We start from the raw sequence: 14,198 nt of genomic DNA on the forward strand, positions 1-14,198 counted from the left end.
GTGCAATGTTTATGGACATAATACTAAGGACCAACTTTTTTGGGATGATATTACGGCAAGACTTATCCTGAAAGATGAGCAAAATATAATACTGGCCGGAGATTTTAATTTAACACCAATACCGTTATTAGATAGGTACCCGCATAGGCAGAGGGGCAGGTCCCTGCAGGAATCCAAAATATTTTTCCAAATATGTAAAGAGTTAAGTCTCCATGATATATGGCGCATACACCACCCTGATGGAAAAGGTTTTACTTGCGAGTCATATATGCATAAATCTTTCTCCCGGATTGATTTCTTCTTAGTCTCGAATGCTCTCCTACGGGATGATGTCTCGGCAGATATTGGTGAAATTGTTATATCAGATCACGCTGTAATATCACTACTAGTAGGGGCTAGAGGTGCCCAGGCAAGTTTTGGAAATAACTTTTTTTTCCCAAAATACATGATTAATGATAGATCTTTCCAAAACTGGATAAAGAATAAATGGCGTGAGTACTGTATTCATAATCAAGAGTATGCTAATAACTATGAGGTGTTCTGGGAGGCGGCCAAAGCATATTTAAGGGGGGAGATCAAACTATACATGATTACTCTAAAAAAAAAAAAAGTCACGGCCCGTGACACCCAACTGGCAAAAGCGGTCTCTATGGCTTTTCAGAACTATACAAATAACCCATTAAAGAAATACTGGTATGAATATCGCCTGGCTAGACAAGAAAGAGATCTGTTTCTTGCATCTAAATCGATGCAACAAGAAGCTAGACTGAATGCTGTATACTGTGGCAGATATGGTAAATCTGTGAAGTTCCTGAGTAGGTTAGATAGCTCTAAAAAGCGGAAGAATATAATTGAGAATGTGATTGTTGACGGCCAGAATTATACCCAAACAGCGGATATTAGCAAAGTTTTTCTAGACTACTATAAGGGCATATATGCTGCTAAAGCTATAGATACAGAAGCTAGTATGATGTTTTGGAACAAGATCAATTGTCCACAGATTACGGCAGAGCAAGCCAATCTAATAAATGCCCCTATCTCCCCAGGTGAAGTTTTGAAGGCAATAGAGGAAACTAAACTTGGCAAAGCGCCCGGACCAGACCAAATCCCGGCCGAATTTTATAGGCTGCTTAAATCAGATATTGTTTTTATTTTGACATGTCTATTTAATGAATATTTCATTGGGGGAAAATCAATGTCACGGTTTTTCTCCGCGTCAACCATAACACTTATTCCAAAAAAAGACAAAAACCTAACAGATCCAGGGTCTTACAGACCTATTTCCTTACTGAATATAGACTATAAATTATTAACATCTATAATAGCGAACCGTCTTAAGGAAGTACTTCAAGAAGTTATTCACCAGGATCAATCTGGTTTTATGTGTAATAGGTCACCTACAAAAAATATTCGGAAGGCATATATGCTGATAGAATATTTCTGGAATAAAATTAATAAGGAGAAACTAATATATCAAGATGATTTGGCTTTGGTTATGGTTGACGCGGAGAAGGCATTTGACTCTATAATATGGGAACACTTATACATGGCTTTGACAAAATTTGTTTTTTCGGGAAATCTGATAGAGTTTATCAAAATCATATACAACTACCCAATTTCCTCTATAGTGGTCAATAATATCCAAACACCTTTTTTTAAAATGGAGAAAGGTACACGCCAGGGATGTCCACTTTCCCCCCTGTTATTCAACTTGGCCATTGAACCCTTAGCAATTTACCTAAGACAAGAACTAGAGGGGATAAATATTGGGGACCAGAAATTAGTGTTGTCGCTATATGCTGATGACTTACTTTTATACTTCAAACAAACACATAAAAACATACCTATAGCGTTTGGTGCCCTAGAATTATTCAGTAGAATTTCAGGATACAGGGTAAACACTACCAAATCAGAGATCTTATGGATATATAAAAATAAAGATAGTAGGCGTCAATATAACTTAAAAGAGGTTGAGAGTTTTAGATATCTAGGAATCATATTGCATAGAGACCCAAACAGCTGGTACAGACTTAACTTTACCCCCTTCTTTTCAAGCATCAAAGCTAAGCTTCAGCGCTGGGCATTGTTTCCAATCTCTCTATCAGCTAAAATTACAATGATAAAAACGATCTTATTCCCCCAGATAATCTATGTAATGAATAACCTTCCTTTATTTATTAAGGCAAAAGATATTAAACTATTCAATCAAGCATGTGCTAAATTTTTTTGGAGTAAGTCGAGGCCGATGATTGCGATTAAAAAATTATCCCAGCAGAAAGAGTTTGGTGGCTTAGCCTTCCCAGATATCAAGTTATACAATATAGCTATTTTAGCTCAATATGGGGTCGATTGGTTGCACTCCTCAGAGGTGTTGACTAACATAAGTTTAGAAGAGAACTTTATACAGCCGTTCTCATGTAAAGCTATTCTGCATTGCACTGGTGCACAGCTCCCAGCCAACATCAAAATGTCCACTAGTATATATATATAATGTGGTTAAAGCCTGGCAACTGCTATGTAAATGTCTTAAGATTAATTATCATATGTCTCTTTCCTTACCGATTAGAGGAAATCCCGAGTTTCCACCTGGATGTTACTATAAGCCATTTATAGATTGGGATAACAGAGGGCTCTCTAAGTTAACACAATTCTTGGATGAGCGGCTTAACATAAGAACTTTCGAAAATATCGCTAATGAATTTAATCTCCCGAATAAGGATTTCTTTGCCTATTTACAGTTGCGTCATTTCTTAAACAAGAAATTACAATTAGGTAGTTGGTCAGAATGTTTTGCTGATATCGGAGGGTATATCAAGTTGTATAAACAAGGAAATCATTCGATCTCACTCTTATATAAAATTTTACTGGCAAAGCAAGGTCAATTAAATTTTGAACAATATATATCATATTGGTCAACACATTTTGAGGAAATGAACTATGATTATATTAAGAAAAGTATAAAATGGCTGATTGAGGCACCCCTCCGTTCCTCCTGGCACGAATCATATTTAAAACTAATTAACAACGCTTATATCTCACCAAGAAGACTTGCCTTTTGGTCCCAGGAAAAGTTGGGCCTTTGCTATAAAACATAATTTATGCTTACCTGATAAATTCCTTTCTTCTGTTGTGTGATCAGTCCACGGGTCATCATTACTTCTGGGATATAACTCCTCCCCAACAGGAAATGCAAGAGGATTCACCCAGCAGAGCTGCATATAGCTCCTCCCCTCTACGTCAGTCCCAGTCATTCGACCAAGAATCAACGAGAAAGGAGTAACCAAGGGTGAAGTGGTGACTGGAGTATAATTTAAAAGATATTTACCTGCCTTAAAAACAGGGCGGGCCGTGGACTGATCACACAACAGAAGAAAGGAATTTATCAGGTAAGCATAAATTATGTTTTCTTCTGTTATGTGTGATCAGTCCACGGGTCATCATTACTTCTGGGATACCAATACCAAAGCAAAAGTACACGGATGACGGGAGGGAAAGGCAGGCTCATTATACAGAAGGAACCACTGCCTGAAGAACCTTTCTCCCAAAAATAGCCTCCGAAGAAGCAAAAGTGTCAAATTTGTAAAATTTGGAAAAAGTATGAAGTGAAGACCAAGTTGCAGCCTTGCAAATCTGTTCAACAGAGGCCTCATTCTTAAAGGCCCAAGTGGAAGCCACAGCTCTAGTGGAGTGAGCTGTAATTCTTTCAGGAGGCTGCTGTCCAGCAGTCTCATAGGCTAAACGTATTATGCTACGAAGCCAAAAAGAGAGAGAGGTAGCAGAAGCTTTTTGACCTCTCCTCTGTCCAGAGTAAACGACAAACAAGGAAGAAGTTTGGCGAAAATCTTTAGTTGCCTGCAAGTAGAACTTGAGGGCACGAACTACATCCAGATTGTGTAAAAGACGTTCCTTCTTTGAAGAAGGATTTGGACACAAGGATGGGACAACAATCTCTTGATTGATGTTCCTGTTAGTGACTACCTTAGGTAAGAACCCAGGTTTAGTACGCAGAACTACCTTGTCTGAGTGAAAAATCAGATAAGGGGAATCACAATGTAAGGCTGATAACTCAGAGACTCTTCGAGCCGAGGAAATAGCCATTAAAAACAGAACTTTCCAAGATAACATTTTTATATCAATGGAATGAAGGGGTTCAAACGGAACACCCTGTAAAACGTTAAGAACTAAGTTTAAACTCCATGGTGGAGCAACAGCTTTAAACACAGGCTTGATCCTAGCTAAAGCCTGACAAAAGGACTGGACGTCTGGATTTCCTGACAGACGTCTGTGTAACAAGATGGACAGAGCTGAAATCTGTCCCTTTAATGAACTAGCTGATAAACCCTTTTCTAAACCTTCTTGTAGAAAAGACAGTATCCTAGCGATCCTAACCTTACTCCAGGAGTAACCTTTGGATTCGCACCAGTATAGGTATTTCCGCCATATTTTATGGTAAATCCTTCTGGTAACAGGCTTCCTAGCCTGAATTAGGGTATCAATAACCGACTCAGAAAAACCACGTTTTGATAAAATCAAGCGTTCAATTTCCAAGCAGTCAGCTTCAGAGAAGTTAGATTTTGATGTTTGAATGGACCCTGTATCAGAAGGTCCTGTCTTAGAGGTAGAAACCAAGGCGGACAGGATGACATGTCCACTAGATCTGCATACCAAGTCCTGCGTGGCCATGCAGGTGCTATTAGAATTACTGATGCTCTCTCCTGTTTGATTTTGGCAATCAATCGAGGAAGCAGCGGGAAGGGTGGAAACACATAAGCCATCCTGAAGTTCCAAGGTGCTGTCAAAGCATCTATCAGAACTGCTCCCGGATCCCTGGATCTGGACCCGTAGCGAGGAAGTTTGGCGTTCTGGCGAGACGCCATGAGATCTATCTCTGGTTTGCCCCAACGTCGAAGTATTTGGGCAAAGACCTCCGGATGAAGTTCCCACTCCCCCGGATGAAAAGTCTGGCGACTCAAGAAATCCGCCTCCCAGTTCTCCACTCCCGGGATGTGGATTGCTGACAGGTGGCAAGAGTGAGACTCTGCCCAGCGAATTATCTTTGATACTTCCATCATTGCTAGGGAGCTTCTTGTCCCTCCCTGATGGTTGATGTAAGCTACAGTCGTGATGTTGTCCGACTGAAACCTGATGAACCCCCGAGTTGTTAACTGGGGCCAAGCCAGAAGGGCATTGAGAACTGCTCTCAATTCCAGAATGTTTATTGGAAGGAGACTCTCCTCCTGATTCCATAGTCCCTGAGCCTTCAGAGAATTCCAGACAGCGCCCCAACCTAGTAGGCTGGCGTCTGTTGTTACAATTGTCCAGTCTGGCCTGCTGAATGGCATCCCCCTGGACAGGTGTGGCCGATAAAGCCACCATAGAAGAGAATTTCTGGTCTCTTGATTCAGATTCAGAGTAGGGGACAAATCTGAGTAATCCCCATTCCACTGACTTAGCATGCATAATTGCAGCGGTCTGAGGTGTAGGCGTGCAAAAGGTACTATGTCCATTGCCGCTACCATTAAGCCGATCACCTCCATGCATTGAGCTACTGACGGGTGTTGAATGGAATGAAGGACGCGGCATGCATTTTGAAGCTTTGTTAACCTGTCTTCTGTCAGGTAAATCTTCATTTCTACAGAATCTATAAGAGTCCCCAAGAATGGAACTCTTGTGAGAGGAAAGAGAGAACTCTTCTTTTCGTTCACTTTCCATCCATGCGACCTTAGAAATGCCAGAACTAACTCTGTATGAGACTTGGCAGTTTGAAAGCTTGAAGCTTGAATTAGAATGTCGTCTAGGTACGGAGCTACCGAAATCCCTCGCGGTCTTAGTACCGCTAGAAGGGCACCCAGAACCTTTGTGAAGATTCTTGGAGCCGTAGCCAATCCGAATGGAAGAGCTACAAACTGGTAGTGCCTGTCTAAGAAGGCAAACCTTAGATACCGGTGATGATCTTTGTGGATCGGTATGTGAAGGTAAGCATCCTTTAAATCCACTGTGGTCATGTACTGACCCTCTTGGATCATGGGTAAGATTGTCCGAATAGTTTCCATTTTGAACGATGGAACTCTTAGGAATTTGTTTAGAGTCTTTAAATCTAAGATTGGCCTGAAAGTTCCCTCTTTTTTGGGAACCACAAACAGGTTTGAGTAGAACCCTTGTCCTTGTTCCGACCGCGGAACCGGATGGATCACTCCCATTAATAACAGATCTTGTACGCAGCGTAGAAACGCTTCTTTCTTTATCTGGTTTGTTGACAACCTTGACAGATGAAATCTCCCTCTTGGGGGAGATAATTTGAAGTCTAGAAGGTATCCCTGCGATATGATCTCTAGAGCCCAGGGATCCTGAACATCTCTTGCCCAGGCCTGGGCGAAGAGAGAGAGTCTGCCCCCCACTAGATCCGGTCCCGGATCGGGGGCTCTCGGTTCATGCTGTCTTTGGGGCAGCAGCAGGTTTCCTGGCCTGCTTGCTCTTGTTCCAGGACTGGTTAGGCTTCCAGCCTTGCCTGTAACGAGCAACAGCTCCTTCCTGTTTTGGTGCAGTGGAGGTTGATGCTGCTCCTGTTTTAAAGTTCCGAAAGGGACGAAAATTAGACTGTCTAGCCTTAGCTTTGGCTTTGTCTTGAGGTAGGGCGTGGCCCTTACCTCCTGTAATGTCAGCGATAATCTCTTTCAAACCGGGCCCAAATAAAGACTGCCCCTTGAAAGGTATATTAAGTAATTTGGACTTAGAAGTAACATCAGCTGACCAGGATTTTAGCCACAGCGCCCTACGTGCCTGTATGGCGAATCCTGAGTTCTTAGCCGTAAGTTTGGTTAAATGTACTACGGCCTCCGAAATGAAGGAATTAGCTAGTTTAAGGACTCTAAGCCTGTCCGTAATGTCGTCTAGCGTAGATGAACTAAGGTTCTCTTCAAGCGACTCAATCCAAAATGCTGCCGCAGCCGTAATCGGCGCGATACATGCAAGGGGTTGTAATATAAAACCTTGTTGAACAAACATTTTCTTAAGGTAACCCTCTAATTTTTTATCCATTGGATCTGAGAAAGCACAGCTATCCTCCACCGGGATAGTGGTACGCTTAGCTAAAGTAGAAACTGCTCCCTCCACCTTGGGGACCGTTTGCCATAAGTCCCGAGTGGTGGCGTCTATTGGAAACATCTTTCTAAATATTGGAGGGGGTGAGAACGGCACACCGGGTCTATCCCACTCCTTAGTAACAATTTCAGTTAGTCTCTTAGGTATAGGAAAAACGTCAGTACTCGCCGGTACCGCAAAGTATTTATCCAACCTACACAGTTTCTCTGGTATTGCAACGGTGTTACAATCGTTGAGAGCTGCTAAGACCTCCCCTAGTAATACACGGAGGTTCTCCAATTTAAATTTAAAATTTGAAATATCTGAGTCCAATCTGTTTGGATCAGAACCGTCACCCACAGAATGAAGCTCTCCGTCCTCATGCTCTGCGAGCTGTGACGCAGTATCAGACATGGCCCTAGCATTGTCAGCGCACTCTGTTCTCACCCCAGAGTGATCACGCTTGCCTCTTAGTTCTGGTAATTTAGACAAAACTTCAGTCATAACAGTAGCCATATCTTGTAATGTTATCTGTAATGGCCGCCCAGATGTACTAGGCGCCAAAATATCACGCACCTCCCGGGCGGGAGATGCAGGTACTGCCGCGTGAGGCGAGTTAGTCGGCATAACTCTCCCCTCGCTGTTTGGTGAAATTTGTTCACATTGTACAGATTGACTTTTATTTAAAGTAGCATCAATACAGTTAGTACATAAATTTCTATTGGGCTCCACCTTGGCATTGGAACAAATGACACAGATATCTTCCTCTGAGTCAGACATGTTTAACACACTAGCAAAAAACTTACAACTTGGTTATAATCTTTTTTAGCAAAAAACGTACTGTGCCTCAAAGAGGTACTAACGATTAAATGACAGTTGAAATAGTGAACTGAAAAACAGTTATAGCATCAAACTTTAAAACAACAAAACTTTTAGCAAAGGTTTGTTCCCATTAGTAAAATAACAATAATTAAATTTGACATAAAAAATACAAAGCAACGTTTTTATTCACAGTCACTATAAGAATTCTCACAGCTCTGCTGAGAGAATTTACCTCCCTTCAAAGAAGTTTGAAGACCCCTGAGATCTATCAGAGCTGAACCGGATCATGCAGGAAAAATAAAAGTAACTGACTGGTATTTTTTGATGCGTAGCAAAGAGCGCCAAAACGGCCCCTCCCTCTCCCACACAGCAGTGAAGAGAAACGAAACTGTCACAAATAAAGCAAAAAAACTGCCAAGTGGAAAATAATGCCCAAATATTTATTCACACAGTACCTCAGCAATGTAAACGATTCTACATTCCAGCAAAAACGTTTAACATGATAAATAGTTATTAAAAAGGATTAGTGACCTTTAACAGAGTAGTTCCGGTGAAATACCATCCCCAGAATACTGAAGTGTATACATACATGTCATTTTAACGGTATGGCAGGATTTTCTCATCAATTCCATTCAGAAAATAAAAACTGCTACATACCTCAATGCAGATTCCTCTGCCCGCTGTCCCCTGATCTGAAGCCTTTACCTCCCTCAGATGGCCGAGAACAGCAATATGATCTTAACTACTCCGGTTAAAATCATAGTAAAAAACTCTGACAGATTCTTCCTCAAACTCTGCCAGAGAAGTAATAACACGCTCCGGTGCTATTTTAAAATAACAAACTTTTGATTGAAGTCATAAAAACTAAGTATAATCACCATAGTCCTCTCACACATCCTATCTAGTCGTTGGGTGCAAGAGAATGACTGGGACTGACGTAGAGGGGAGGAGCTATATGCAGCTCTGCTGGGTGAATCCTCTTGCATTTCCTGTTGGGGAGGAGTTATATCCCAGAAGTAATGATGACCCGTGGACTGATCACACATAACAGAAGAAATGCTCTATGCCTAGAGCAGATCTGATCCATTGCTTCTGGTATTGTCCAAAAGTTAGGCAATTCTGGCAGAAAGTCAAGTTCTGGCTAAGTAAATTTGGCTTCGAGGATTCTTTCCTTGAGCCCAAAATCATTTTTTTCTTAAGTGTGGGAGGTCCGAACTCGGATCTGATTAACACTATTATATTAATTGGGCGTAACCTAATATTAAGAAACTGGAAACATAGGAAACTTCCTTCCTTTAGTCTATTTCTGGAGGCTGTGAAACAACAGATTATTTTTAAACAACATAATAGTTCAAAGCTACATAATAAACAAATACAAAGCTTCTTTAATAAATGGGGGAAAATCATTCAGGCATATCCCCTCCCTATACAATATATCCTCACTAAAGCGTTTCATAAAACAGAGTTTATCGAAGGCTTAATATTGAGGGAAATATTTCCAGTAGCTTGGTATTGAAGGATATGGGACCAACGACCGGCGGGCGTGCGACGGAGGAGAGGGGGGGAAGGGGGCTTTTTTTTTTTTTCCCCATGTGTGTTTTCGTTTTTCTTTGTATGTTCCGCTATAACAGAAAATGTGCAGTATATATATAGTTCCTCTTTCAATTTTTTGTTATACAAATATGTCTGAAAACAAGAATCTTCGCACTGCTGTTGTTGTAGTCACATCATTATGAGGTGCTGTATAGATTTTGATTTACCCTGCGTGGTGCACAACTTGAGCGAATGTGCTCTATTATAATTTGTCTATACTGCTGAAAAGTAAATAAACTATTAAAAAAAAAAAAATAAAAAAAAAAAATAAATGCACATATGAAATTTAGTGGGGAGGGTAGTAAGTACAAACTTTATAAGAATTGGCGGTGGGGGTGAAGGGAAAAGCACAGAGAGAGAAAAAAGGCCCTTATAAAAGTAGTTTAAATAAAAATACCAAAGTAGTAATGGTAACCTTAAACGAATGCTAAGGACAAGAATGTGGGTGAGAATATCTGAAAGGCAGGGGCTACAAGATAGAACTAAAATGGCGGTAAGTAAAAGGACACAAGGTGAAGATGTTTAATACAGAGAGTTTTACGGAGACAGGAGAGAGCAGGAGTAAATTTACCAATGCTTATTGATGTGCAGTAGGAATAAAATATCCAATGGGAAAATGGATAGCAGTAATAAAGTATAAAAAACAAATGGTTGCTACCCTAGTCTTGTTTAATCATCATATAAATTTGAAGCTAATGGTGGTAAACTGTTTTTGATTGTAAACCTCATGCATTACTTTGCATTTTAGGTCTTTCAAGCACCTGAAAACAGATTAATGACTCGTGCATTTTCACAGATAAACAAATTATTACAATTCATATTCTTAATAATTAAACTGTAGTATGGACGTTTAGACCTCCCCACATGAAAACAAATAATCAAGTACATTCATCTTACCTTGGAGTAAGTGGGCTTAGAGCTGCTGGACCTCCCAACAGGCTGCGTCCACTCTTTGGTTTGTTCTGGGCCTGCTTGGTCAGGATGGAGGAACCAGTCCCCAGGGGTAAGCAGTCAGGAGAGATTACCCCAGGGTCTATGTAAGACACTGAAGAATCTGTATTAAAGGAGTATTTTAGATTGGATGACTCCAAATTTAACCTGTTCAGCTCCTGCAGAAGACAGATGTGATTTGTGATATTTTAATCTCCTTAGAAATACCGGTAATATGCAATTCTGCAACTACATATATTGACAAGCTCTGCAAGTCAGAACAAACACTAGCCCCTAAATTTGGAAGATTAAATTAACTCTGTAATAAAAAAACACTATTATACAGGAATAGCGTTACTTAAAGTGATGGTAAATCCTAGCGTTTCTGAAACACTAGGATTTACCATTGGAACAAATAAAGGGGACATTTAGTCATGAAGTATAAAATACTTCATGCTAAAAGCTCCTTTATTTGTTTACAGCGTTCGCCGCACTGAGCGTTGTGTCGTGGGCTGCCTTAGCAGCACAGCGCAGCGAACACTGCAAACAAATAAAAGAGCTTTCATGACTGAATGTCCCATTTTTTTGTTACAATGGTAAATACTAGCTTTTCAGAAACGCTAGGATTTACCATCACTTTAACAAATCCAGTAAGATTATGTGAATACAGAGAGAAGGGAAAGCTGCATGAACTTCATCCTGGGTTTAACCCAAACAAACCTACTCATTTTAATATTAAAGAGACATGAAACAATTTTTTTCCCTTAACTATTCAGAAAGTGTATACATTTTTAAACAACTTTTTTAATTTACTTTTATCTATCTCATTTACTTAGTTCTCTTGGTATCATTTGTTTAAAAGCATACCTAGGTAGGCCCTATTGCTATTGGCTTACTGATGTGTTTAACTAGCTCCTAGCAGTGCATTTCTCCTTCAACAACGAAAACCAAGAGATTGAAGCAAAAATTATAATAAAACCAAATTTGAAAGTGCTTTAAAAATGTATGCTCTATCTGAATAATGAAAGAAAATAAAAAAAATAAAAAATTTTATACTTGGCTGATAAATTTCTTTCTTTCCGGACATGGAGAGTCCATAAGGTCATTTCAATTACTAGTGGGAATATCACTCCTGGCCAGAAGGAGGCGGCAAAAAGCACCACAGCAAAGCTGTTAAGTGTCACTCCCCTACCCATAATCCCCAGTCATTCAACCGAAGGGAAATAGAAAAAGTAATAACACAAAGGTGTAGAGGTGCCTGAGGTTTAGTAAAAAAGAACTGTCTAATAAAGGGTGGGGTCGTGGACTCTCCATGTTCGAAAAGAAAGAAATTTATCAGGTAAGCATAAATTTTGTTTTCTTTCCTAAGACATGGAGAGTCCACAACGTCATTCCACTTACTAGTGGGAACCAATACCCAAGATAGAGGGCACGGAATGAATAGAGAGGGAGAACAAGACAGGCAGCCCTAAACAGAAGGCACCACCGCTTGAAGACCTTTCTCCCAAAAGAGGCCTCAGCCGAGGCAAAAATTATCAAATTTGTAAAATTTGGAAAAAGTATGCAGAGGACCAAGTTGCAGCCTTGCAAATCTGTTCCACAGAAGCTTCATTTTTTAAAGCCCAAGAAGAGGAGACAGCCCTAGTGGAATGAGCTGTAATTCTCTCAGGAGGCTGCTGACCCGCAGTCTCATAAGCAAAAACGACTTCTACTTCTCATCCAGAGGGAAAGAGAAGTAGCAGTAGCCTTCTGACCCTTACGCTTTCTTGAGAAACAAACAAACAGGGTAGAAGACTGGCGAAAATCCTTAGTCGCCTGTAGGTAGAATTTTAGAGCATGCACAACATCAAGTTGTGCAACAGATGTTCCTTATAAGAAGGATTGAGACAGAGAGAAGGAACAACAAATTTCCTGATTAATATTTCTATACGAAACCACTTTAGAAGAGAAACCACAATTTAGTACGAAGAACCGTCTTATCCGCATGAAAGATAAAGGTAAGGTAAGGCTAATCACACTGCAAAGCCGAGAGTTTAGAAACTCTGAGCAGAAGAAATAGCAATAAGAAACAAAACCTTCCAAGATAACAAATTAATATCTATGGAATCCATTGGCTCAAACAAAGCCTGCTCCAAAACTTTAAGAACAAGGTTAAGGCTCCAAAGAGGAGCTACAGGCTTAAACAGAGGCCTGATTAAGATTAAGGCCTGACAAACAGATTGAACATTTGGCACACCTGCCAGATGATTATGTAAAAGAATAGATAATGCAGAAATCTGACCTTTCAGAGAACTGACTGACAACCCTTTCTCCAGACCTTCCTGGAGAAAAAGGACAAAATTATAGCAATCCTGACCCTAGTCCAAGAGTAGCTCTTCGATTCACACCAATAAAAAGGTATTTACGCAATATCTTATGGTAAATTTTACCATAAGTAACAGGCTTGCGAGCCTGCAGCATGGTCTCAATGACAGACTGAGAAAACCCACGCTTAGCCACAATTAAGCGTTCAATCTCCAAGCAGTCAGCTTCAGAGAAACAAGATTTGGATGGAGGAAAGGACCCTGAATTAGAAAGTCCTTCCTCAGAGACAACCTCCAAGGTGGCAGAGATGACATCTTCACTAGGTCTGCATACCAGATCCTGTGAGGCCATGCAGGAGCTATGAGAATTACAGATGCTCTCTCCTGTTTGATATGAGCAATGACTCGTGGAAGGAGCGCAAAAGGAGGATTCAGATATGCTAGACCGAAATGCTAGGAACTGCCAGAGCATCTATCAGAGCGGCCTGCGGATCTCTTGACCTTGAACCATACCTTGGAAGCTTGGCGTTTTGCTGAGACGCCATCAGATCCAACTCCGGCACCCCCCAATTGAGGGTTAAACTGGAGATCACCTCCGGAATGAAAAGTCTGTCTGCTCAAAAAATCCGCCTCCCAGTTGTCCACTCCTGAAATGTGGATGGCAGATAGACAACAATTGTAAGCTTCCGCCCACTGAATAATCCGAGGCACCTCCTTCATGGCTAAGGAGCTCCGAGTTCCTCCCTGGTGGCCACTGAGGTGATGTTGTCGGGCTGGAATCTGATAAACCGGGCTAAGGACAATTGAGGCCAAGCCATCAGAGCATTGTAAATCGCTCTCAACTCCAAGATCTTGATGGGGAGAGCAGACTCATCCTGATTCCGTAGTCCCTGCGCCTTTAATGAGTGCCAGACTGCTCCCTAGCCTAGCATCCGTGGTCACGATTACCCAGGAAGGTCTCCGGAAGCATGTGTCCTGAGACAGATGCTCCTGAGAAAGCCACCACGGGAGAGAGCCTCTTGTCGACTGGTCTAGATCTATCCTCTGAGACAGATCCGAATGGTTTCCGTTCCATTGTCTGAGCATGCATAATTGCAGAGCTCTCAAATGGAATCGAGCAAAAGGGAGTGATGTCCATGGAAGCGACCATCAGACCAATTATCTCCATGAATCGAGCCACTGATGGCCGAACAGTAGACTGAAGAGAGAGACACGAGGAGAGAATTTTGGATTTTCTGACCTCTGTCAGAAAAATTTTCATAGATAGGGAATCTATTATGGTTCCTAAGAAAACCACCCTTGTAGCTGGAACAAGGGAACTCTTTTCCAGATTCATTTTCCATCTGCGGGAACGTAGAAGAGACAACAAGATCTCTGTATAAGAGTTTGCTTGTTGAAAAGATGGCGTCTGAACCAATGTCGTCCAGGTAAGGTGCCACAGCAATTCCCCGAGACCTGACCATTGCCAAG

General features: G+C 41.1%; 1 protein-coding gene across 1 annotated transcript in view; it reads right to left on the reverse strand.

Annotated features, from left to right (window-relative positions):
- The window catches only part of CDC27 (cell division cycle 27), a 464,683-nt gene that overhangs the window by 406,725 nt on the left and 43,760 nt on the right, over positions 1 to 14,198 (reverse strand). Inside the window, exon 7 of the mRNA XM_053699695.1 lies at positions 10,393 to 10,604. Within this exon, the coding sequence (XP_053555670.1) occupies positions 10,393 to 10,604 (212 nt within the window). The remainder of the gene's footprint in view (positions 1 to 10,392; positions 10,605 to 14,198) is intronic.

Source organism: Bombina bombina, chromosome 1, assembly GCF_027579735.1.
Source record: "Bombina bombina isolate aBomBom1 chromosome 1, aBomBom1.pri, whole genome shotgun sequence".
NCBI classification, from domain to species: Eukaryota; Metazoa; Chordata; class Amphibia; order Anura; family Bombinatoridae; genus Bombina; species Bombina bombina.